This window comes from Verticillium dahliae, genomic scaffold (assembly GCF_000150675.1).
Source record: "Verticillium dahliae VdLs.17 supercont1.8 genomic scaffold, whole genome shotgun sequence".
Taxonomy (NCBI): Eukaryota; Fungi; Ascomycota; class Sordariomycetes; order Glomerellales; family Plectosphaerellaceae; genus Verticillium; species Verticillium dahliae.
This window is the reverse complement of record NW_009276927.1, coordinates 196,540-217,626: the sequence shown is the minus strand read 5'-3', so window position 1 is coordinate 217,626 and position 21,087 is coordinate 196,540. Positions and strand designations below refer to the sequence as shown.

Sequence of the window (21,087 nt, the reverse complement as noted above, 5' to 3'; positions counted from 1 at the left end):
AACTCTTCTCTCTCTCTCTCTCTCTCTCTCTCTCTCTCTCTCTTCCTCAAGTCAGAGAGGTTCCAGGTCGAAACCAGAGACAAGGCCGCGTCTCGCCAATGCACATTGCGCAGCAGAAGTGATCTTGTCTCCCCCTCTTTCCCCACAGAAGCAATTCGCTGCAGCGCTTCTGCAGCCCCCAGGCCAATTGCAGCAGCAGACCCTCCAGCCAAGGTGGCTCCTCTCACTGCATTGTCCTATCGCAGCCTCTTCAGTGGTCCTGGCGGCGCTCAACGCACTGCACCCGTGACGGGCATGAGGAGGGGCTCAGCTGCAGCACTGTTTGTGTGGCAATGATGCTTACTTGCGATTCCCCTCATGAGCAACCTCACTCGCTCCGCCGCTGTGAAAAAAAAAGCAAGACACCCGGAGATGAGCGGCTCATGCGGATGGAACCCGTCCTATCTGTACCGTGCGTGAACCCACCAATGCCCGCCAGCGCTGCGTCCACTGAGCCTTGGGGGGGCGGAGAGGGGGGCTGGTGCCTCGCCCGGGGGCCCCTCGGGGCCGTTCAGGGCTGCCTCTGGGAGGGATTTGCGTACCAGGGCCATGAATCAGATGCCTCCACTGTCGTCTCAGCCTGATGAACAGCGGAAGTGGCCCATGGGAAACGGTCTTAACCACGGGTGCACCGGCGACGAGGGACCACGTAGTGGCCATCGCGGCTTGTCTGCAAACAGCCGTGAATCCGGCGGTCTCAAACGTGGCCGCCGAGACATTCTCTTGTCAGGCACTTGGTTGGTAGACATCGTTCTACATGTACCAGGAAGGGCCTAGAAACTCCACTTCCCGGCACTTGACCCCAGTCAGACCTGGTCTTCGTCAAGCAGTGCTTACCTACACCCGGCTGCTCTCCGCCAATTGTCCTGAAATGACCGGTGGCGATGGCCTCATTTGCACCAGATTGAATCAGCCCTTACGAATAAAGAAGGACAGATATATCGCACCAATAGAGGACCTCGGTCAGGAGCAGTAGGCATCATCGTACCCTCTGTCACGTAAATTTATCCATTGGCCATTCTATATCGACGTAGACTGATCGTCCTGTCTGGGTGAAAATAGCGAGCCTGTGGCGTCACCAGCCACAATACGAACGACCAGAGGCCATCGCATCTTTCCATTCGAGTCGGCGCAGAGGCAGGCACCAGCCCACAGATGACATCGGCACTTGACATGAGGTCATCAATCAAGATTCCGGAATCGAAGCAGTCTGAATACCGAACGCCTTCGCCTCATAGAGCAGCCTGCCGCACCTACCAGAGCCTATATTGAAAGGAACCTGCGATATCGGGCTTGTCTTGGCCTTCACGCCCTAGATTCAGACTCAGCATGTCATCGTCAACCGAAACACTCCGTCGTACCCGCTTCGTCCTCATCTCCGACACCCACAATCACACACCTGCCCTACCCCGTGGCGATGTCCTCGTCCATGCTGGTGACCTGACGAACCAGGGATCATATTCCGAGGTAAGACTGCGGCCTCCTCCAGGTCTGTTTCCCAGTTCCAGGCCTCGGCCGTCCGAGTACGAAACACTTAAGGATGGTTTTCAAGCTTCGAGGGCTTAGCCTGCGGGATGTGATGGCATCAGTATTTGTTGTGTGCACGCGAATCAGCTCATCCTGAATCAGGGCCAGGACGCGAGGGTCGACTGAAACGCCGCAACTAATCCTCGGTCAGTTGTCTCGGGTCGTCCAGTGGTTAGAGAAGGCAGACTTTGAATCCAAAATAGTCGTTGCAGGTACGTTGGCCCTCCTGAATTCTGAAGGGATGAACCTGTGTCTCCAGAATCACCTCGGCGTCTGGGGCTGCCGTTGGTGTCTCCAGCTGTCCCCAGCAGCGGTTCCATGCTCAACTTGGCCTTATGCCGACGACTGAATGGCTACGCAGGAAACCATGACCTGAATCTTGATCCCAAGCTCGTCGCCAGTCGGGGCTCCTCGCTCGCCGACTCCTCTCACACTCACCAAGACTGCCTCAACCTCCTGCTATCCTCCCCATCGATCACCTACCTCGCCCACGCCTCGACCACCATCCGCCTCTCCTCGCCAGAAGGGCCACACACGACTTTCACAGCCTTTGGCTCCCCCTTCTCCCCCCTATCCTCCCTCCACGGCTCGTTCTCGGCCTTCACCTATGCCTCCCCCCTCCACCCCCTCACCCCAACCACAGCCGCCGACCTGCCGTCCCTCTGGGACGCCATCCCCCTCGACGCCGACGTCGTCATAATTCACACGCCGCCGCGCGCCCACGGTGACGAATCGCCCGCCCGCCGCTCAGCCGGCTGCGAAGCCCTCCGCCGCGCCCTCTGGCGCGTCCGCCCACGCCTCGCGGCATGCGGCCACGTCCACGAGGCGCGAGGCGCAGAACGCGTCCTCTGGGACCTGAGCTGCGGCAACGTCGCCTTCAAGGAGACGTCCGTGGAGCAGTGGGTCGATCCCGCGCCCGAGGGCAAGAAGCTGAGCATCCTCAGTCTCGGGTCGCGAGGCGGGAAACCGCTTCGGAACGACGGTGGGCGCGGCACCTGGGCGGAGCGGGACGACGCGGTGACGCAGCCGTCGACGGCGGCGATGCAGTCTGGTGTTCCGGGGGCCGCGATGCCGCATATTGGAACGCGGGGACTGGGAGGCGATCCGTCGTCGGCGCGGAGCGATGGCGAGGCGTTGGCGGGGAGGCTGGGCCGGTTGGAAACCTGTGTTGTGAACTGTGCCATCATGGCCAAGAGCTACCCGCATGTTGGCGGGAGGAAGATGAACAAGCCCATCGTGGTCGACCTGGATCTTCCGGTCTGGTGAGAGGGTAGATATGGTGTCTTGCTCGTGGCATCTCCTTACCCTGTGCACCTGTCCCTCCAGACTCCGTCTCATGAAGCTCAGAGCTCCAGAGAACCACTAACAGGCGCCACGATGTATCTTAAGCTGCACGTACTTACTTCCTCATGAGTCACGACGCTGAGAGGGGGCAGGTTGATGATGAAGTTGACTTTCTGGAGTATTCTTTCCTTCCACAGCGTGTGTAAACACCTTCACCTCATCGTGCGATGGAGTATCACATAGAACCACACGCATCACATTATTTAGGCATTGCTCAACCCACGCCTAAGGGACGAAGTAGAGAATGCTTTCGAAACGCCAGTCTAGACCGACATCATGGCACTTGTCTCGAAACATTGATTCTGTTCCAGAGGAGCCCAGCAGTGTACGGAGCATCTCGGTCAACTTGTCACATTCCATCATCACCCCCATGACCCATCGCCGAGCCGCCGCACATCCGGCTGGGATGCCCAGCCTCGTCACGGAATATTTCCCCGACCCCCTCGCGATCGACAAGAGCTTACCCAAGCTCTGGCCAATCCAGTCCGCCGCAACTGCCGGACCCCTGAGTCACGTTGCTTTGATGCCCCCCGAGCTTCGAGCTGACACTTGCCGCCCTGACTTGTGAAGCTCAAGCCACATTTGCACGTTGCAACCCTCTGGTAACGTGGTCAATGTTGAGTGATCAAAGACCAGTGTGGACGAAAGACAGAGAGGGAGGCTCAGTTGAAAACCACCTTGGGAGGGGAAGCACCGGGCGCTTGCTCGATGACCTACGTCCAATGGAGCAGCAGGTGCTGACGATGCAGGTGCTCTGGCTGCGCCATTAAAACCCCTGATCGCGGGGTTGCGATGATGGCGTCGAATGGCGGGGTCAAGTGGGCAGGGCTCGGGCGAGCATGGTGGCGAAGGAGCGATCGAGACTGTACATGTAGGCTGGGCTTCAACTTTTGGTATACTGTATCACCCATGACACAGGAAGGGATGCGAGGACTAGAATTGCGAGGTCAACCAGAAGTATGGCGGACGAAGAGTGCCTGAATCCCGATCAGACGCAGGAGGGGAAGCTGGGTCAATCTAGATTCTGGCGCCTATAGCAGTGACGAAGCTGCCGATATCCAGAGGGCGCGGGGGGCAGCGATGTATCCCCCAAATCAATCTATTCAGGACCAGACGTGATGCATCCATGATTCGCAACTGAAGCCTGGTCCCGCGCCGTTGCAAGGGTAGGTTTATCTCTGCTTGAGTGGCAGAACGTAGCGGCGTCAATGGCGGCAAGTTGCGTCCTAGGTTGCCAGTCTCTTTATCCGACAAGAAAGCGGAGCTTTTGTACGGTATACCCAGGGGTACAGCGCATCAGCCGGCGTACTCGCGTCTCGCGCTGACTCGTCTTGATGGATGAAGCTGTGTCCCCGATACAGATCTTCTCGTCTGATGATTGAGAAGTTGCACCTCCGATCATCGCGGCTGCCCCGCCCCCACCCCAGAAGCATGTCGAGCACCTTGTGGTCTTTCGATGTTGGCGCCCATTTACCCTTTGGTGAGGAAGCAGTGAGAGAATGTGGTAAGACAACACTGGAATCCCTCACGAATACGGCACCGTTCTGCACCGGTGGCACCAGCAGGTGATCACCAGCGGTGCCGCTGTGGAGTGGTCGATCATGCTCGGCGGATCAAAGCTCACTGGTGGGCACCAAGGCCACCCACTGAACGGGTGCTGGTGATAATTAGTGGTGGGCCTTGAAGCCGTTGCTGGCCAGACCGCTCGCTCGTCATCCAGACGACTCTCTAGCGAGCTAGGTCTACCCCGAGAGACACAGCTTTGTATTGTGTTGATGCCAGTACCCCGCTGGGCCTCCTCCTCCTCCAGGTCATTGTCCGGCCTCGAGCAGCCTGAAGCAGCAGCCCAATGCCGACTCTCTCCTGTTGACCATGGACGCACTCGCTTCGAGGTCGAAGGGCCCTCGTCGACGAAGGGCCCTCGTCGAGACTGGCGTCTCACTGGCCAGGACAAGATGGCAAGGTGATTGGACGGGATGAGCCTGGTGTGAATCGAATCGTCCCGGCCGCTGCCCCTCCCTCCCGCGACGGCCGTCTGGACTGACAAGCCCGCACGCACCAATCACGAGAGATGATGGGGCACCCTGTTGAGCTACGGCGCGGATGGGCTTCACGTGGGCACAACAACATCCACGGACAGGCGTGGGGCGTCCACCAACTTGAGATGGAAACCAAGCCCATCGACGAGATGGCGTACATAGTACCTGCTTCTCTGCTCGTTTGAGGGTGCCGTCGACCGGTGACCTTTTGTGATGGGATCCTGAGACACGCATATCAACTGTTTGGGAGGGCTCGTCATAAAACTATCATGGGATAAGAGACGTGAGCAGGCGACCACAGACTTCGTCATGGTGGATGGATGTGACATGCTCATGAGTACCTAGATGAGGACGTGCGAGTGGTGCAAACCGGTGGGAAGAAAGCGCACATGGTTCCCTTTGGGGGTGTATCCAGATTTTTGCAGCTAGAACGCCCAGTGGCCAGCCCATTAGATGTGGCTTCATAAGTTGTGGAAGGTGATGGAATGGCCGAATGCGTGGGATTCCAAGGGGGGGGGGGGCGTCCGGAGGGCGAAGGCCACGACAGTAGGGCAATGCGGGTGACGAGCCAACTGGAAGCCGGCCGTGGGGTGCGCAGGCGGTGTCGACTGGCCCACCTGCATGAGACGACAGTCGATCGACCAGTCAGGCACAAGGCGATGGTGCCGAAAGGGCAGATGCTGCAGCGAGGGCGACGAGTGAAAGGTGGAGGTCACGGCAACGATGTGATGGAGAAAATGGGGCAGCAGGCGTGAGCTGATGCCAGAACTCAGGATGGCGGTCTGAATCTGGGTCTGAATCTGGGTCTTGGTGGATGAGGATGACGAGATGGAAGATCGAAGAGCCATCGTCTCGTGAGGCGTGGTGGAGTGAAGGGGGGGGCTATCGAATGGATGGATATATGGATGGTGGAGCTGACCCCGTATGTACCAGGGAAGGTACATATCTACAGTAACAAGCTACCCAGGTAGCTCATGCCTGCCCAGGAATTCAGGATGCGCTGGAAGGGCAACAGCGATGGGGATGACAAGAGCAGGCACATTGGGGCACGGTGTATTGGGGGCTGAGGTAGGCCCATCAATTAATAGGTACCCAGCCAGGTACCGTAGCTACACGTAGTGGAAGGAGTGGAAGGAAGGAGGAAGGGCGGATGAATGCATAGGTACGGTACCTAGGGGAAGGAAGGCACGACCACAACATGTACCCAAGGGCAACTGCAGAAGGTCCCTGAGCGGACGATGGGACGGAAGGAAGCGTCAAGGCACAGACAGACAGACAGACAGACAGACAAACTGGGCAGGGAACAGACATCAGACAAGGCCAATGACACCACCAGCTGATGCTATTTGCCCGACAACGCACGCATCGCGAGACCATCGCTCTGGGCCCTGCAGCTAGCAGCCCCGAAATCCACTGCACAGCACAGCAAGCAGGTCGCCGTTGGTCAGGCCCGCAGCCAGACCAGCCAGCACCGAGCGATCCTGGACTCAATTGTACGGTTGGCCGACTATCGCGTCCATCGTCCATCCCAGCCCGCTTCTCCTTTCCATTCCTGATCAAGGCCTTACATAGTAGTCCATATGGCTCATGGTACCAAGCCATCCGATCTGGACATTGAGCTGCCCTCACGCCTGTGCAAACCAGCCTGTTCTTGGTATAGATATCCAAATCTCCTGTCGAGCCGGGCACCGGGTCACCTGCTCATGACCCGAGGGTGATAGCATTTGCAGGGCCGCCTTGCAAACGAACATCAAACCGAAGCGACGCATCCGCAGCGACAGACCCGAGACTCTCCACCAAGGCACCCCTCACCGCCAGATTCACGCCTCGACCCCCCGCCGTTCTGGCTCAAACGATACCTCATTTGGCCATTTGCACGACTGAGAGAGGAGTAGGAGGGGACTCTTGCATCAATACTGCCTCGACGCCCATAGCAACGCCTTGCTGGCGCAGTCTCCGTGCCGTTGCGGTTCCAAACAAGTCCTCGTCAACATAGATCGCATATCGCCCAACTCTGACATTGTCTCTGACTTTGTCTGCCTGCCCTTTTGCGTCTCTTTCAACAGACATACCAATCCATCGCATGGCCGGCAATTGCCTAGCACACAACCAAGACATCCCACACTGTTTGACGACTACCCATTGATCGCTCGCTCGCCCGAAATCGATCCTCCCGCAGGTACATCTTTTCGCCACCGCCCACAGCAGACGGCACATGTACCTCTGTACCTGCTTTGTACCTCGACTGCCAGTTGTCTCCGACCACTGCAACCTGTTCATTCATTCGCCTTCAGAGCCATCCCATTCCAGTCCCTCGCCAGCGCCAGCGTCGCCCGACCTTACCCAACTGCGCTATTCGTCGCAGTTTCTGTTCGCCTCTTTTATTGAGAATTTTCCTCTTCAGTCTTTTCTCCGCTTCGTCCGCCCCGGCCGTCGGCCTTCACACGCTTTTCGCCTCTTCTGTCCCTGGCCGCCTGAAATCCGGACCGGCCGATCCAGCTACGAGGCGCAGCACCGCCAGTTCTTCCGACGAGGCGGTGGTTTGCACTTCGATTCCTCAGCTTCATTCAGCACTCGTCACCACCACAGCCCCAGTGTCTCTGCACTGTCAGCCATTCGTTCGCTGTGCCACTTCCAGGAAGACAAGCGCCTTCCACGGGCCTTGCTCCCCCCCTTTCTGTATCTCAACCCTCAGCCGTTGGTCAGCACCGGATATTTGCTCTCACGCTTTCCAAGCAAGTCGAGCCTCGTCCATTCCCCTAGAAGCCGAACGCGAGGCGCAGATCCCGTGCACTGTACTTCTACAGCACATTTTACCTTTCACGCGACGGACCCCTAGACGCGGGTGTGACCGCTGCCGCCCGTTACCCTACTATTTCGCGCAACACATCACTAGCAAGACAGCACTCTTTCCAGTGATAGTTCGGCCAAGAACATCGCCTGTCTCACCTCCGGCCACTGGACTGCACACAGACCCGTCTGGTACTCTCTGTCTGGTCCGTAGGCCCCCTTGTGGCTACACTCCCCCCTTCGCCTTCCCCTCCTTTTCGAGCCACCCAGAACCACATCCAGCCCGCTATTTTCGCCGCCGCCCCCAATCAGACCCCAGCAGCCTTCAAGGACTGGCCCTTCCTGACTCTGACCTCATCAGGTTTCCAACTAGAGTCCCCCGTCCGGCCCGTCTCCTGTTCAACTCAACCTTCCAACCATCAATCATCAACCCACACTGGACCGCTGTAACCTGGGACTGCCAGAGCTAGGGGCCACGACAGATCGCCTTGACGTCGTTGTCCTCGTTTATTGAACCCATTCTCCTCTCGTTGTACTCCTTTTCTCTCTCTCTTTTCTGTTGCTGCACTTCCACACCTGGGTGCATCAGGCGCCAATCGTCCCTCCGACCACCAAGCCCGCCTCGTTCACAGGCGACCATCCCTCGAATTCCCGAACCCCCCCAAGAGAGGCTCACCTTGCACCGCCTCACCCTCACCCCAACATTGCTCGCTGCCGCATCGATGCAATAACAGCTCCTCGCTGACATCGCGTTTTTGGAACCTCGAGCGACGAATACTTACATCCCTGGCATCCTTCCGCCCGCCGATTCTTGTCATACGGAATCAATCATCCCAGTTCAGACACTTCTCAGATCAATCGTTTGCCGACATGACCTCATTACAACCTTGTCCTTACAAGGTCTTGGGTGTCTCCAAGGATGCGCAGTTGTCCGAGATTCGAACTGCGTATCGTAAACTTGTACTCAAGTGTCACCCTGACAAGGTCCAGGACCCAGCTTTGAAGGCGGCCAAGCAAGATGAGTTCCAGAGGGTTCAACAAGCTTATGAGCTATTGGGCAGCGAAGAAGAACGCTCCAAATACGACGATCAGATCAAATTGATGGAACTCCAGCAGAAGAGACGGAACGTCGAAGCAAACACATCGGCCGCCCGTACACCTCCTCGTTACTATGAAGTCCGCACTGCAGAGCCCCGACCCGACTCCTACAAGACGAAGACATCTACTCGCGCTCCTAGCACAACCGGCTCCAACATGTACTCAAATTACCCGCCGTCTCGCTCCTATGAGGACGGATTTCACAGTTCTGCCCGTTCTGAAGAAGCTGCGCGGAGCGCTCGGCGTGCTGCTTCCTACGACGACAAGCCTTCGAAGCGAGACGATGAGCGAGAGCGAGAGCGTGATCGCGAGCGTCGACGCAGGAAAGAAGACCAAGAAGAGAAGGAACGGCTTGTGAAACAGGCTGACAAGGCTGCGGAGAAGGAAAAGGCGGCGGAGAAAGAAGCTCGCCGTGCCGAGAGGAAACGACTGGAGAAGCTGCAGGAGAAAGAGCGGAGGCGAGAGACGGAGGACAAGCGCAGCAAGCACAAGTCGGCCTATGTGGAACAATACGACGACGAGGACTACCGCTCACCTGCCAAGGTCGATAGGAAGAAGTCAAGTTCTTCTTCTTCCAAGAAGCAAGATGACAAGGAGAAGCGCGAACGTGAGCGCCTCTCTACTCACGGAGTTGAGCCGCAACATATGGACAAGACCCAGATGGCAATGATGGACGCTGTCCGTTACATGACCTCCGCGCGACAGAAAGCTCAGCCGCAATTGAGCCGGTCCCAGACGTACCAAGAGCCCTACCGGTACGCACCTCCAGCTGCGGTCCCGACACCTCCATCGGCCCAGGAATCCCAATTTCAACCTCCTCCTAACGATCCAATCTCGGTGGAGGAGGATGACGCCCCCCGTCGCTCAGCTGCTAAACCATCTCCTAGACGCTCATCTGAGGCCCCCAAAGCCCGGGAGAAGTCCAGTCACAAGAAATCCTCGTCTGGACCCAAGGATGCCCCCGCCACAAGCCCGATTGCGGTTGATCTGTCTTCGGCCCGTGTGCCCCCGTCTTTCTTGAACGCTGGTACCACCCCTCCGATGGTTCCCGAATCCCCGCCGCGCAAGACGCAGCTCCCTAGGGCCAACACGATGAGGGAGGCAGATTACAACCGACCATCGCCACAACCTACAATTTCAAGGTCACAGACATACCACTATGCCGGCGATCACGACATGCGGTCTCCTGCGAGCGCGGATCCCCGCGGCCGTAGCCGGAATCGCCTCCAGCCGCAGGTCAGCGAAAGCGACTCTGATGTCGAGGAAGCCGAGCGCCGCTACAGGGAAGCTCGCCGACGCGAACGTCGCCACAAGACGCACTCTCCGGAGCCGCTCCCGCAAGACTATCCCCCGCCACCTCCGCTGACCCGCGCCACGACGGCTCGATATGCCGTCAACAACGGGCGGACAGTACCGATGCATGGGGAGCCGGTCTATGCATACCGCGATGAATCCCCTCCCAGGAAATCAAAGGGATCTTACTATCCTTCTGCACACGTGCGCGTGGCCGAAGTCCGACCTCAAATGCCTTCCCGCGAGGGTGCCTACTCCAGCAGTGGCGGAAGCCCCTACTTCGGGAAGGTCAAAACTACCAAGAGCTACACGCCCGACGACGTGCAATACAGCAACATCCCCCATCACCGAGGCTACCACGAGGAGGCATATGCCTGAGGTGCCATCCGGCGCCTTGCGTGGCAATTTGCTTTCACGGGGCGGCTTCGCGCCATGTGTCAAACTCATTTTCATCTATTCATTTCTAGTTTGGTTGTGCAATTCTGTAAGGGCGCCACTCCTGGGCGCGGGTCCGTACAGCAACGACGACCGTGATGTCTTATTTGATAGTTTTCTGCGTTTTTGTTTCGGATATCCATACATGGGGCGCGATGGAGTGCATTTTGGGGGGAAGTGAGAAGGGATACATGATGGGCATCGTGTTCACAAGGTTGCGTTGCATCGGCTCACTGGACGTAGCGTGCGGCACTGGACGTGAGTTTGGCCGCCGCAACGTTGATCGTCCACAGGTCATGGCACTCTGCGCTGCTGCCACGTCGCGGGCCCTGTCGTTGGGTCGCAATGTGGTGCCAGAGCCTGACGGAGGGGCGGAGACGGGGCAACCTTGCTGGTGATGCCTTTGACTTTGACAAGCAGTCATGGAACCCTTGCTTTCATGTACGTTGAGGCGAGCCATACGGGAGATGATCTACGACACGATACACACACACACACACACACACACACATTCACAACTATTGCATATTGGGAGGGGGCCACGAATTTGCGAACGCACTTGCTTTTCTATTGTTTTCTTCGTGTTTTCTTTTGCCCTCTCCATTCGCCTACCGGAGTTGAGAACAGGGGGATACCACACTCGTTTCAAGGTTGATGAGACGAGATTTGACTATGCTGAGAAGCGAGGTCGCGCAGGCGAGGATTCTTCTTTCGTCATGAGGCCACAAGGCCAAGGTTGGAGCTGCAGTGCGCGTGCTCTGGCTACGTAATGTCAATAGACGTGCTGATTTATTCATCTGAGATGTTCCTCTGTGACTCTGCAACTGGACATGCGTTGAGCACCAATGTGTAAACAGCAGAGCCTTGGCCGTCTCGCGCTCTCTGTTCCATGACGTTTCCCCGCATCGTGATGGTCGTTGTTGGGCAGCAAAGGGGGCGGCTCCAGGCCAGGACCGCTGACGCCCAACTTTGACCTCGGGGACAGAAAGATGATGAATGGGAAATTAAATGTTACTGGGTCGTCGGGGCACCTTTGCAGCACTGAACCTTTTCGCCCTGCCTTTGCCGACTGCCGGAGGCGCGATCCTGGGCGTTGGGCTATGTTCTGCATTCGCGTATCGGAAGGCGTCTGTTTCTTGGTACTTGCTGCTGCTGCTGCTGCCCGATCCTTTCGGGCTTCCGACGCTCCCCACGTCGACGACCGTGATGATTCATCTTGAGTGAGCCACGGACCATTGTCACGCTAGGAAAGTTACGGCTCAAGGGCTTCAAGGGCGTCGTGGTGAGATGATTTGGAGAATCCTATGAAGCTATCCCGTGATAATGTGTGTGTGTACGTTCTCTTCTCCAAATGGCCAGTCCAGATGCACCCCCAACGCCCAATCTCACGCCCCCACCCAGAGCGAAAATACGAAAGTGCAATGGACAAGCCAAACGCCGTGACACCATCCATGATACCGGCTGGTCTGCCTGCAACCCTTGACCTACTTGGCGGCATTGTCCTGCATATCCCCAGGCAATGACTCAGTCGCCGCTGTGACAGCCGCCATCATGGCCCCTATCTGTTGCCTGCTTGCGGGTGAGCCTCCAGCGGGTGGCGCTTCGTCAGCCATGGTTCCACCAGTATGCATCTCGTCATCTTCTTCCGTCTTGACCACTGGCATGGTGCGAGGCTGAGCCGTTGCCTTGACTTTTTTCGGCGGCGCCAGAGCCTTGACGTTGGTCTTGGAAGAACCTCTGGGTTTCGGCGCGGCCTTGGGCTTCGGTGGCGCTTTATCAGCCTTTGGCCCTGCCTTTGGTTTCTCTTTGCCGCCTGCGGTCTTCTTCTTCTCCGGAGCTTTGAGCTCCTCCTCCTCCTCCTCGTTCTCGCTGTCGTCAGAAGTCATAGTTGTCGGCCGCTTTGGCAGCGCTCGTTCGATGGGCTGCCAGTATTCATGCCATTCGCCGAGTACGGCGCGTGTCGTTTCCTTGGCCGCCGTGACATCCTCCAATTGCGTGCCTTGAGATCTACCGGCGATCTTGCTCGCGGGGGCGCGCGCATCCCGCAGCAGGTTCTTGAAGATCTCGTCCAGTTTAACGAGACGAGTGCCGGGCTTGCTGTTGGGCGTATGAATGAACCCTCGTAGCTTGTTCACACGCTCCGTCTTGCTTGACACGAGCTCTTCCTCGATAAAGTTCCGAGCCTCCTGGAGCATTGCAGGTAGTTTGCTCTCGAATTGTTTTTTCACGACCCTTCTTTGCTCAACGAAAGCCCCCACGCCTGCAGCGCCATGTTAGCGATTGCACCAGCGCAATGTCAGCACTGTACGACAAAACCTACCTGTGATTGAGAAAGCCTTCGCAAAGACTGGAGCCATGTGCTTGGTGAAAATGTCAGAGACGCGTGGCTTAAGACGCAGGGCATCGTTACGAAAGTCATTGCCAGTGCTTCGGACTTCTTGGAGAAAGACGTCTCTCTGGGTATGCAGCGAGGGGACACGACGCCGGAGGAGGTCGCGAAACACGGCTGGAATTTCGTCGTCGGTGACGAGGTCAGTGATGAACTGATTGAAAATCCTCGTGTTGCGACTCTCGGCATCGTTGGTTATCTTTGGTAGCCTCTGGAAGAAAGCTTCTTGCCAGAATCTTGCATGTGCACGCCAGAAGTTGAGTGAGCTAACTGGAGTTAGAAGCCGTTTGCGCCAGGGTCACGCAGATTTGGTTGACTTACACGGACGACATCCAGTTATATGTCATTCGAGGCTTCGTGGAAGTTGTCCATTCGCGGCCGCCCCTCCTGACGCATGCCTTGTAAGTCATATACGAAACCTTTTCGTTTCTCTCTGGGTGAGAAACGTGAACTGAAGGCCTTTTGTTTTCCCACTGTTCTTGGGCGTGCAGCGCGCTCTCGCAAGCACGCTGCGTGGGAACTTCATCGCCCTTCTCAGAGCGTGCGGCACACGCTATTGTGGTGTTTCGGAGAGGCTTCAAGTTGCTCAGGCTTCTCGCGAAACATGCCAGAGGGGTTTTGAGTGCCTAGATCCTCTTGTCAGCCTGCAGCCCTAATCGAAATCGACGCATGGAGTATACCTGTAACAAGTGGTTCATCTTTTGGTCGAGCAAACGTTTGATCTCTTTCCCCTCTTCGGCCGAAATCCTTAGGCGCGCCGCACTTTCGTTCAACGACCAGCTATCAAGGGCATCCAACAAGGCTCGAGCATCAAGTATATCGTCATCAGCTCTCATGTCCCTTTTGGGCAAGTACGCACGCGTCAACCAGTCTCTGAGTGCAGGGATGCCTGTGTCGTTGGCATCAGCGAAGCCGATAACAGAGTCGCCAGCATTCATGTCAAGAAAGGCGGAAGCGCTAATAGGCAGCACGCTAGATTCGAACTCGCCAACCACTGGTATTGCTGTAGGATTGACCTGAGCTTTTATGTCGCCCAAGTTCTGACCCACGGCCTGCTTGACTTTGAGGTTGCGAGCTTGTATGCACAAGCGCTTGAGCTGCGACGTAAGCCTTTCTACGCCTCTCTTTCTGACATCTCTTTCGTTTCTCATCCCTGCTAGGCGTGATTCCTCCGCTGCCTGGGTGGTTGTCCTGGGATGGGGCCGTTTCTTCAGCGGGCTCCTGACTTCTGTTTCGCTCTCTTCCTCGTCATGGTCATCAATTTTTTCGCGTTGCCTAGAGATGAGTTCCTCGAGGTTGGCAAGCTCTTCATTTTCGGCCTCCAAGGTGCTGACTGCCGTCATGATGGTTTCGTCATCAGGAAAGTCATTTTCGGCGTTCTTCGGGTTGATGTCATCAACCTTGGTGACGATAACAGCAAGAGAGTCTGGTTCGAACCTCCCATCTAGCCCCATATCCATGGATAACGTGGCGGGCATAAGCATAGCGTCGGAGCCGGCTTTATTGTCAGCAGCTCGAACGGCGTGCACAACAACGATCAGCTTGTCGAGTCGCTCAAAAAAGTCTTTGGCCACGGCTGCGCGCGACTCGAGAGAGTCAGCAACTCCTGGGAGGTCAACGAGCTTGATCCCGTGCCGTAGGATATCAGATTTGAGTTGTATCTCCACCTGTTGCACCAAGGGCCAGTGTTGTAGGATGCCACGGCTGCGACCGGAGCTGTCAATGTATGGCTTGAGAGTCTTGCGGAACCGTTTAAGATTCGAATCGTTGATTTGCAACGTATGATTTTTCGTGCTGTTCTTGGTGTCCAGGAAAGGCACCGTCTTCTTTTTTGCTTCGAGTATGATTTTGCTCGGCGCGTCGCACTTGATTTCATTCTCGGTCAAACCCGACCAGTTTTGCACGCTCTTGACTTGTTTCTGGGCCTGGTTTAGTCGACTGACCGTCTCTGCCTGAACCAGCCCACCCTGCTCACGGGTGCTGTGTGCGATGTCAGACAGCTCCTCCTGTAACAGCTCAAGGTCATGCGCTATTGATTCTGTGCTCTTGAAAGTGATGATGGCGCGAAAGACCTTCTCGGGGTCATCAGAATGGTTGTAAGCGTAGATGCAAGGGGCAGCGGTGCAAGCGTCGGAACTGTTGGTGGGGGAGATGTCGTATCCGAGCATCGCGTTGGTGGCTGTGCTCTTGCCAGCCCCTGTGTCGCCGGTGAGGCCTACAAGCCATTCTCGTTTCAAGGCGGATCTTTCGAGTTTTACTGCATCTGTTCAGGGATGAATGATACATGTAAGTTGTAGACAAAGACATACCTGATCTCCCGGGCCAGTCGGCTATGTCGCTGATGTCAGTAGGGGCAAGTTTCCCGAGCATGAGTCTCTGACGCTTGAGTATATCGAGTGCGAAGTGAATGGCATCCTCCTTCACTTGGACGCGCTTGCTGATATCGCTAAGTATTTTGACGTCGGTAGGGCTGGTGGGGTATTCGGCCTTATCACCACCCAGCTCGTCATCTGCACCTTCCGCGACCACGTCGCTCATGTTGGGCAGGGGTGGTGCGTGCTTTCTGTTGGAGGAGCTTGCAGTAATGATGTACAAGACGTGAAATGGGCTGGTACCTGTGAAGCGTCAACGAAGCATTCGTTGTGTTGAACTGAAGTAAGACGAAGGGCGGGAGTGGCCTGTGACGGGGAAACCCTCGGGACGATGACAATGGATTCAGTGAATCGGATGACCGAAACAGAGGCGACTGCTGATGTAGCAAGTGCTCCGGGTGCTCATCCTTTGGGCGGAAGGAGGGAAGAAGAGACAAAGAAGTTGAGAGGTGTGACGACGAGTGTATATGAGCGCGTCTTGGGGAAATGATATATATCGATAGAGATGAGTCAAAGGTTGTGATTTGAGGGAAGAGTGGAACGAGGCAGTAGATGATGTGGGAAAGAGAGATGATGTGAGGGGATACAAACTGGCCCCAAGATGATCCGAGGTAGAATACGGAGCTGAGATATGCAGAGATGTTGACGGTGAGTACAATGCAAGGATCTAGCTCGGAAAGGGCTGCTTTGATCAAGTCTAACTCAAGCCGAAGGGTACTCGATGGCGTGTTGACGATGATTAGATTCAAGCGAGAAGGGCATCGGGGAATCCAACTTTTTTGACTGAAGTCCGCACTGGAGAAGTTATGTAGTAAGGAGTGGTCGGTTGTGTTGTGCCAAACTGGTGTCGATGGCAAGAGAAATAGATGGGAGGGTAATGGAACGACGCATTGATCTTGTTCGGCCCTGTTACAGGTGGTAGGAAGAAAAGAGGAAAGTCGGGAGTGCAGAGCAGGCAGTGGAAAGAGGTGGATTTCTTAGGTCATGTCGGAAGGAACAGCTATCATTCGGGTTGTGATTTGGAAGCAGCAGGAATTTAGAGATTGAACGAGCAGGCCAGAAGTCTAGAGATTCATAGTAGTATATCAAACCTCAACAATGGCTGCCTCACCACTATGCCGGTCAAAAGGATTAGAGTGTGTTCAGCTTCCCATAACTTGATCTGAAAAAGTCCATCTATTACTCTCGGGTATTCGCAATTGGTCGTCATTCTATGCGCGCTTCTCATTCCATGTGGGCTTCTTCTCAAGCAGCTCGCACGCCTCCTTGATCTTGTTCGTCGTGGCCGAGAGCCGAGCCCAGTCAAAGAGGCCATAATGATGGCCGTCGACGTCGAGAACCTCGCCAATGAAGCCAGGGTGGTACTTCCCCCAGCCCAGATCTCGCTGGTCTCGAAACAGGTCGACCCGGCTCACCTCACCAGCAACCTTGGTCGGCACGCCGTCCGTGGCTTTGAGGAGCACCGTCGGCGGCGGACCCCCAGGCACGCGGGGCACCGTGGCCGAGTAGCCGTTGACGCCGACCTCGGCCGGCCTGTCGTCCTGCCATGGCCACTGCGGCAGCTCCCAGCTCTGAATCATCTCCACGGCGGCCGTCATGGCCTGCCTCGCCAGCAGGACGTTCTTCCTGGGAGGGTCCTCTGTCATCGACCCACATTGTCTCCGAACTTTCTGTATCTCCGTCTGATAGTCCTTCCAGAGAGGAATGTGAGTCCACCATGAGGAGGCCCGGCGACCTCAAAGTTGTCGTCGCCCTCGAGCAGCCGGCCATTTTCCAACGCCAGCATGCCGCCGAAGCTCCAGCCGCCGAGCAAGACCCTGGGCGCGGGCGGCCCCGTTGTCGGGGAAGTCGTCCGAGTCGACAGTGCGGCGCACCATGGCGACGTACAACTCGGCCATCTCGCGGATGCCGCCAGGGCCCAGGGGGGCGCCTGAGTGGAAGTGGGGGTTGGCAATGGCGTATACAGGGCGGCGAAGCGGGTCGAGGCAGTGGTAGGCGAAAGAGGTGCCGCCGCCATCGTGGATCAGGATGAGGGGCGTCGTGCCGGGGGCAGCATGCTGCGGGTATTGCACGACCTCGCAGAGGGGGTGCAGCATGGTGGTGGACGTGAGAGCAGAGCAGAGCAGAGCAGAGCAGCGGTGAGGCGTTCTTGCAAGGGGGTTCTTAGAAGCTGGCTGTGTCGGGGCGATGGTCGAGGGCCGCGCTGTCCGTGTCGGATGTGACTTGGTCTTCTGTTCAATAGTGGTAAGGCTGACGGTGTGTTTTCACGACGGGATCGGGCTTTCGCCCTCCAGGACTTCAGGTTGAACGACGCGTCGAGAGCAGTCAGCTTGAAGGAAGGAGGGCGGGATGAGTGACCATTAGAGGACCGGCACTGTGTGGACCCTTCTTGTGCTGCCAAATATGGCTTCGAGGTGCTTGAATGTACAGTGCGCATGCTGTAGGTTCTTACTTGCCTTTCCTGAATGTTGCCTGCCTTCTCTGCCAATCTTGACGACTGATCTCGAGCAACTTCATGGCTCGTCAGTTACCAAGGTATTCCAGAATCGCCTCGGGCGCCACATCCGGACCTTGGGTGCGCTTCCGAAAGATTACTTCAAGCCTTGGATCAGAACCGAGTTCATGCCGATCACCATGTTGGTGCAACGACGCCGCCACTCGTCATGATTCCCAAGCCTAGCAGCCTCGTCGCCATGGGCTGTCAGCAGCAGAGAAGGAGCACTTCCATCCGAAGGCGTCAACATGATATTGCTCCTCATCGGTAAATCATTCATTAGACAGAGATTAAAGGAGGCTCGATCTAGATCCTATCTCTCTCTCCCTCCGTCTCTCTGTCTTTGTCTCTCTCTCCAAGTATCTACCCCCGACACCGCAACCACCGCCAAGCCCGAGAAACAAGCTGCATCCAAGCATGCGCATCACTCAGCTTTTGCCCGTGCTCTCCATAGCCGCATGCGTCTTGGCTCTCGAAAACGGAGGTTAAGCTGGCACCTGAGGCTTTGGACAGTGTTGAATGTTATTCGGCTGCTGAGCTTGATGCAGTGCCGGCCGGCCTGCCGGTTTCATACTCGCGCTCCGACGTGGACCAGCTGGCATTGGAACTTGTTGAGACGGAACTTGTTGAGAAGGCAGGCGCCGAGGATGGATGGGATGACTTGATACTGCGAAAAGATAAGAGAAGAAGAAGAGGATCAAGAGACAGATGCTGCCCACGAGATTCTACCTGACGGTCCACATGCGGTGCATGCAGATATGTACGGGTGAAAGTGGTGGCAAGAAACAGTGCCGCAAGTCCAGGCCGTAAGTCCAGCTGGCAACCCCAAACCGCTGATTGTTGTATCATTGGAAGAAGCTCTGACGTGGATTCAAGGTCGTTATTGCCCTCCCAGACCCTACTGGCTTGAGGTCGTCCAAGGTGGTCCAACGTGAGGACTCACACAGGTCAGGCGGCTTGGACGCAAAGGTGGAAGCATGCACCCTCGACACCAAAAAGGGACCGAAAACTCAAGGACCGTTGCGAGTTCGTGTTCCTATTCCGCCGCGACCTCGCTCATAAGGGGTGCGCAGGCTTTCTCAGACAGTTCGGAATCCAAACTCTGCTGCCCATATATTTACATCCATCTTGCACCGCACCTTGATGACACGAGAAATAGAATTTTGAAAGGGAAGAAACCTTCAAACCTCTCGCCTATAAAGGGAGGCTCCTGCTCGTTCAAACGGCACAAGAACTCCTGCCTGATACCATCCTCTTCAACAAGTCCTGACTCTTCTTCAAGTCATCCCAGCTTTCTTGGTACCTTCCCAAGCACGGCACTCGAGCCAAGCACACTCGAGCCAAGCACACTCGAGCCAAGCACACACGAACCACGCACACACAAACCACCCACCCACCCGAAGCAACAAAATGCGCGTGTCGTGCGTCTTCCAGGCCCTCGCGGCCGTCGCGCTCGTCTCGGCCGTCGCGCTGCCCGACCCGCGCCCCGCCGACAACGACGCCCTGAACGTCTCGAGCGATCTCAAGGCCGCCACCGAGCCTGAGGATGCCGACGCCGTGGCGAAGGCCAATGGGCTCCTGAAGCCCATCGAGGACGACATCAACATCTACATATACGACAGGAAGGGCAGAAGGATTTCAAGGTACGGGAAGGACAAGAAGGTCCTAGAGTCCGAGGCGTATGAGGAGGAGGAGGAGGAGGAGGAGGAGGAGGAGGAGGACGACTACGAGAGGGACTGGAAGGAGGAGAAGAAGAAGAAGAAGAAGGCGGCCGAGAAGGAGAAGAAGAAGAAGGCGGCCGAGAAGGAGAAGAAGAAGAAGGCGGCCGAGAAGGAGAAGAAGAAGAAGGAGGCCGAAAAGGCCGAAAAGAAGAAGGAGGCCGAAAAGGCCGAAAAGAAGAAGGAGGCCGAAAAGGCCGAAAAGAAGAAGGAGGCCGAGAGGGAGAAGACCCCGAAGGAAAAGGAGGAAGCCGAGAGGGAGATGAACAGGAAGAAGGCCGAGTGGGCCGCGTCGGACAAGAAGAAGGCGGCGGACGCTAAGAAGAAGCTGGAGAAGCAGAAGGCGAAAGAAGAGAAGCCCTTGAGGGACAAGAAATATCAGGATGAGATGCCCCCGAGAAAAAAGGCGATCCAGGAGGCCCTCAAGAAGGCGGGCATGACAAAGCCGTTCAAACACCCCAGGGCAGAGTGCATAAAGAAGTGCGTAAAGATGTTTTTCCCAATCCTTTCTTTCCCTTGCAGTAAGTCAACCCCCCCCCCCCCCCTCCGGGCTCCCCGGAGACTTTTCCGGCCTCAATTTCTAATGGTCGTGCACAGTGTCGGTATGCTTGTTGAGGTATGCCTGATCAAGTCAAGGCGATACCTTGGGCCGCGTTCAGTGGGTGGTGGGGAGAGCTGTTTTGATGAGGGTTCCGCAGCTGGATACCAAAGGAGAGCTCATGTTACACAATACAGTTACCGCCGTTATGGAATATCATGCATTGACACCGCAGGGAGTGTGTCAAAACCGGACGTGACCGACCGTGAGAGCGTGTTTCCACAGACAGCCATACCATCTGAAGCCATCGCCTCAGGAGCGACAGATCCGAGAGCCCGCAGTGGCTGTGTGCGGGGGACGAGGATGTCAAGGTAATGGGAGGTAAGAAGACAAGCAGTACATGCAGGCCTGAACCCTCGAAAGTTACAGGTCAAGCCCGGCACTCTGGCGTGAGGACAGCCGTTAGGAGCTTTCCATTTTTAAGCCATCATGCAGCCACAAGGATCCAAGCGCTGGATACTGAGCTGGTCAGAGGAAGAACATGCAATGCTGTTTCGCCAGCGGGATCTGGTTTGGTCCATGTCGAGAAAGGTCGAACTGCCAGTTCTTGGCCAGCTGTTTTGAAATGCTTCGGGGCACCATTGATTGACCAGAAGGGGACGATGCAACCAGGACGCGTAGAGGCATGGCACCAAGAGCAGTGAGAGGCATGATGTTTCTGAGCCCGGTCTCGGCTCGACTCAAAAACGGTTTCCGTTGTGATTAAGATGATGTCTAAAGTCTACTTGGTCGAGCCATACTCAGGGGGGGTATCTATACTATGTACTTGCGCAGCGCCCAGGGAACTCCAGACCCGACCAGCCATCATGACCCTCTCTCTCTCCTCACGCCAACCACACCCACTGCGCCGCGCCAAGCTCCTCCTAAACAGCCTCCCAGTCCATGGCATCCACCATAAAGTCAAACTCCTCGTCGTCGTCAACAGCCATGTCGGCGCCCGCCGTCCCGTCC

The 21,087-nt window shown here is 56.5% G+C and overlaps 7 protein-coding genes across 7 annotated transcripts; 4 read left to right on the top strand and 3 right to left on the bottom strand.

Annotated features, from left to right (window-relative positions):
* Window positions 1–1,368: 1,368 nt before the first annotated feature.
* On the top strand, window positions 1,369–2,832 carry VDAG_04630 (ser/Thr protein phosphatase family protein; the record flags this gene model as incomplete). The annotated part of the gene is made up of 3 exons (XM_009654234.1): window positions 1,369–1,506; window positions 1,718–1,778; window positions 1,928–2,832. 3 exons carry the CDS (start codon window positions 1,369–1,371, stop codon window positions 2,830–2,832), a joined length of 1,104 nt encoding a protein of 367 aa, XP_009652529.1.
* Window positions 2,833–4,435: 1,603 nt separating this feature from the next.
* VDAG_04629 (uncharacterized protein) lies at window positions 4,436–5,797 on the bottom strand (the record flags this gene model as incomplete). Its single annotated transcript, XM_009654233.1, has 3 exons — window positions 4,436–4,773; window positions 4,970–5,213; window positions 5,567–5,797. The coding sequence occupies 3 exons, from the start codon at window positions 5,795–5,797 to the stop codon at window positions 4,436–4,438; spliced, it is 813 nt and encodes a 270-aa protein (XP_009652528.1).
* A 2,812-nt stretch (window positions 5,798–8,609) lies between these two features.
* On the top strand, window positions 8,610–10,508 carry VDAG_04628 (uncharacterized protein; the record flags this gene model as incomplete). Its single annotated transcript, XM_009654232.1, has 1 exon — window positions 8,610–10,508. One exon carries the CDS (start codon window positions 8,610–8,612, stop codon window positions 10,506–10,508), a length of 1,899 nt encoding a protein of 632 aa, XP_009652527.1.
* Window positions 10,509–12,049: 1,541 nt separating this feature from the next.
* Window positions 12,050–15,492, bottom strand: VDAG_04627 (uncharacterized protein; the record flags this gene model as incomplete). The annotated part of the gene is made up of 5 exons (XM_009654231.1): window positions 12,050–12,825; window positions 12,886–13,190; window positions 13,276–13,507; window positions 13,814–15,169; window positions 15,264–15,492. 5 exons carry the CDS (start codon window positions 15,490–15,492, stop codon window positions 12,050–12,052), a joined length of 2,898 nt encoding a protein of 965 aa, XP_009652526.1.
* Window positions 15,493–16,537: 1,045 nt separating this feature from the next.
* On the bottom strand, window positions 16,538–17,422 carry VDAG_04626 (Amt4; the record flags this gene model as incomplete). Its single annotated transcript, XM_009654230.1, has 2 exons — window positions 16,538–17,061; window positions 17,143–17,422. 2 exons carry the CDS (start codon window positions 17,420–17,422, stop codon window positions 16,538–16,540), a joined length of 804 nt encoding a protein of 267 aa, XP_009652525.1.
* Window positions 17,423–17,821: 399 nt separating this feature from the next.
* VDAG_04625 (uncharacterized protein) lies at window positions 17,822–18,939 on the top strand. The gene is made up of 2 exons (XM_009654229.1): window positions 17,822–18,626; window positions 18,697–18,939. Exon 1 carries the CDS (start codon window positions 18,069–18,071, stop codon window positions 18,483–18,485), a length of 417 nt encoding a protein of 138 aa, XP_009652524.1. The 5' UTR covers window positions 17,822–18,068; the 3' UTR covers window positions 18,486–18,626; window positions 18,697–18,939.
* A 291-nt stretch (window positions 18,940–19,230) lies between these two features.
* Window positions 19,231–20,529, top strand: VDAG_04624 (uncharacterized protein; the record flags this gene model as incomplete). The annotated part of the gene is made up of 3 exons (XM_009654228.1): window positions 19,231–20,018; window positions 20,393–20,447; window positions 20,506–20,529. The coding sequence occupies 3 exons, from the start codon at window positions 19,231–19,233 to the stop codon at window positions 20,527–20,529; spliced, it is 867 nt and encodes a 288-aa protein (XP_009652523.1).
* Between the last annotated feature and the right edge of the window lie 558 nt (window positions 20,530–21,087).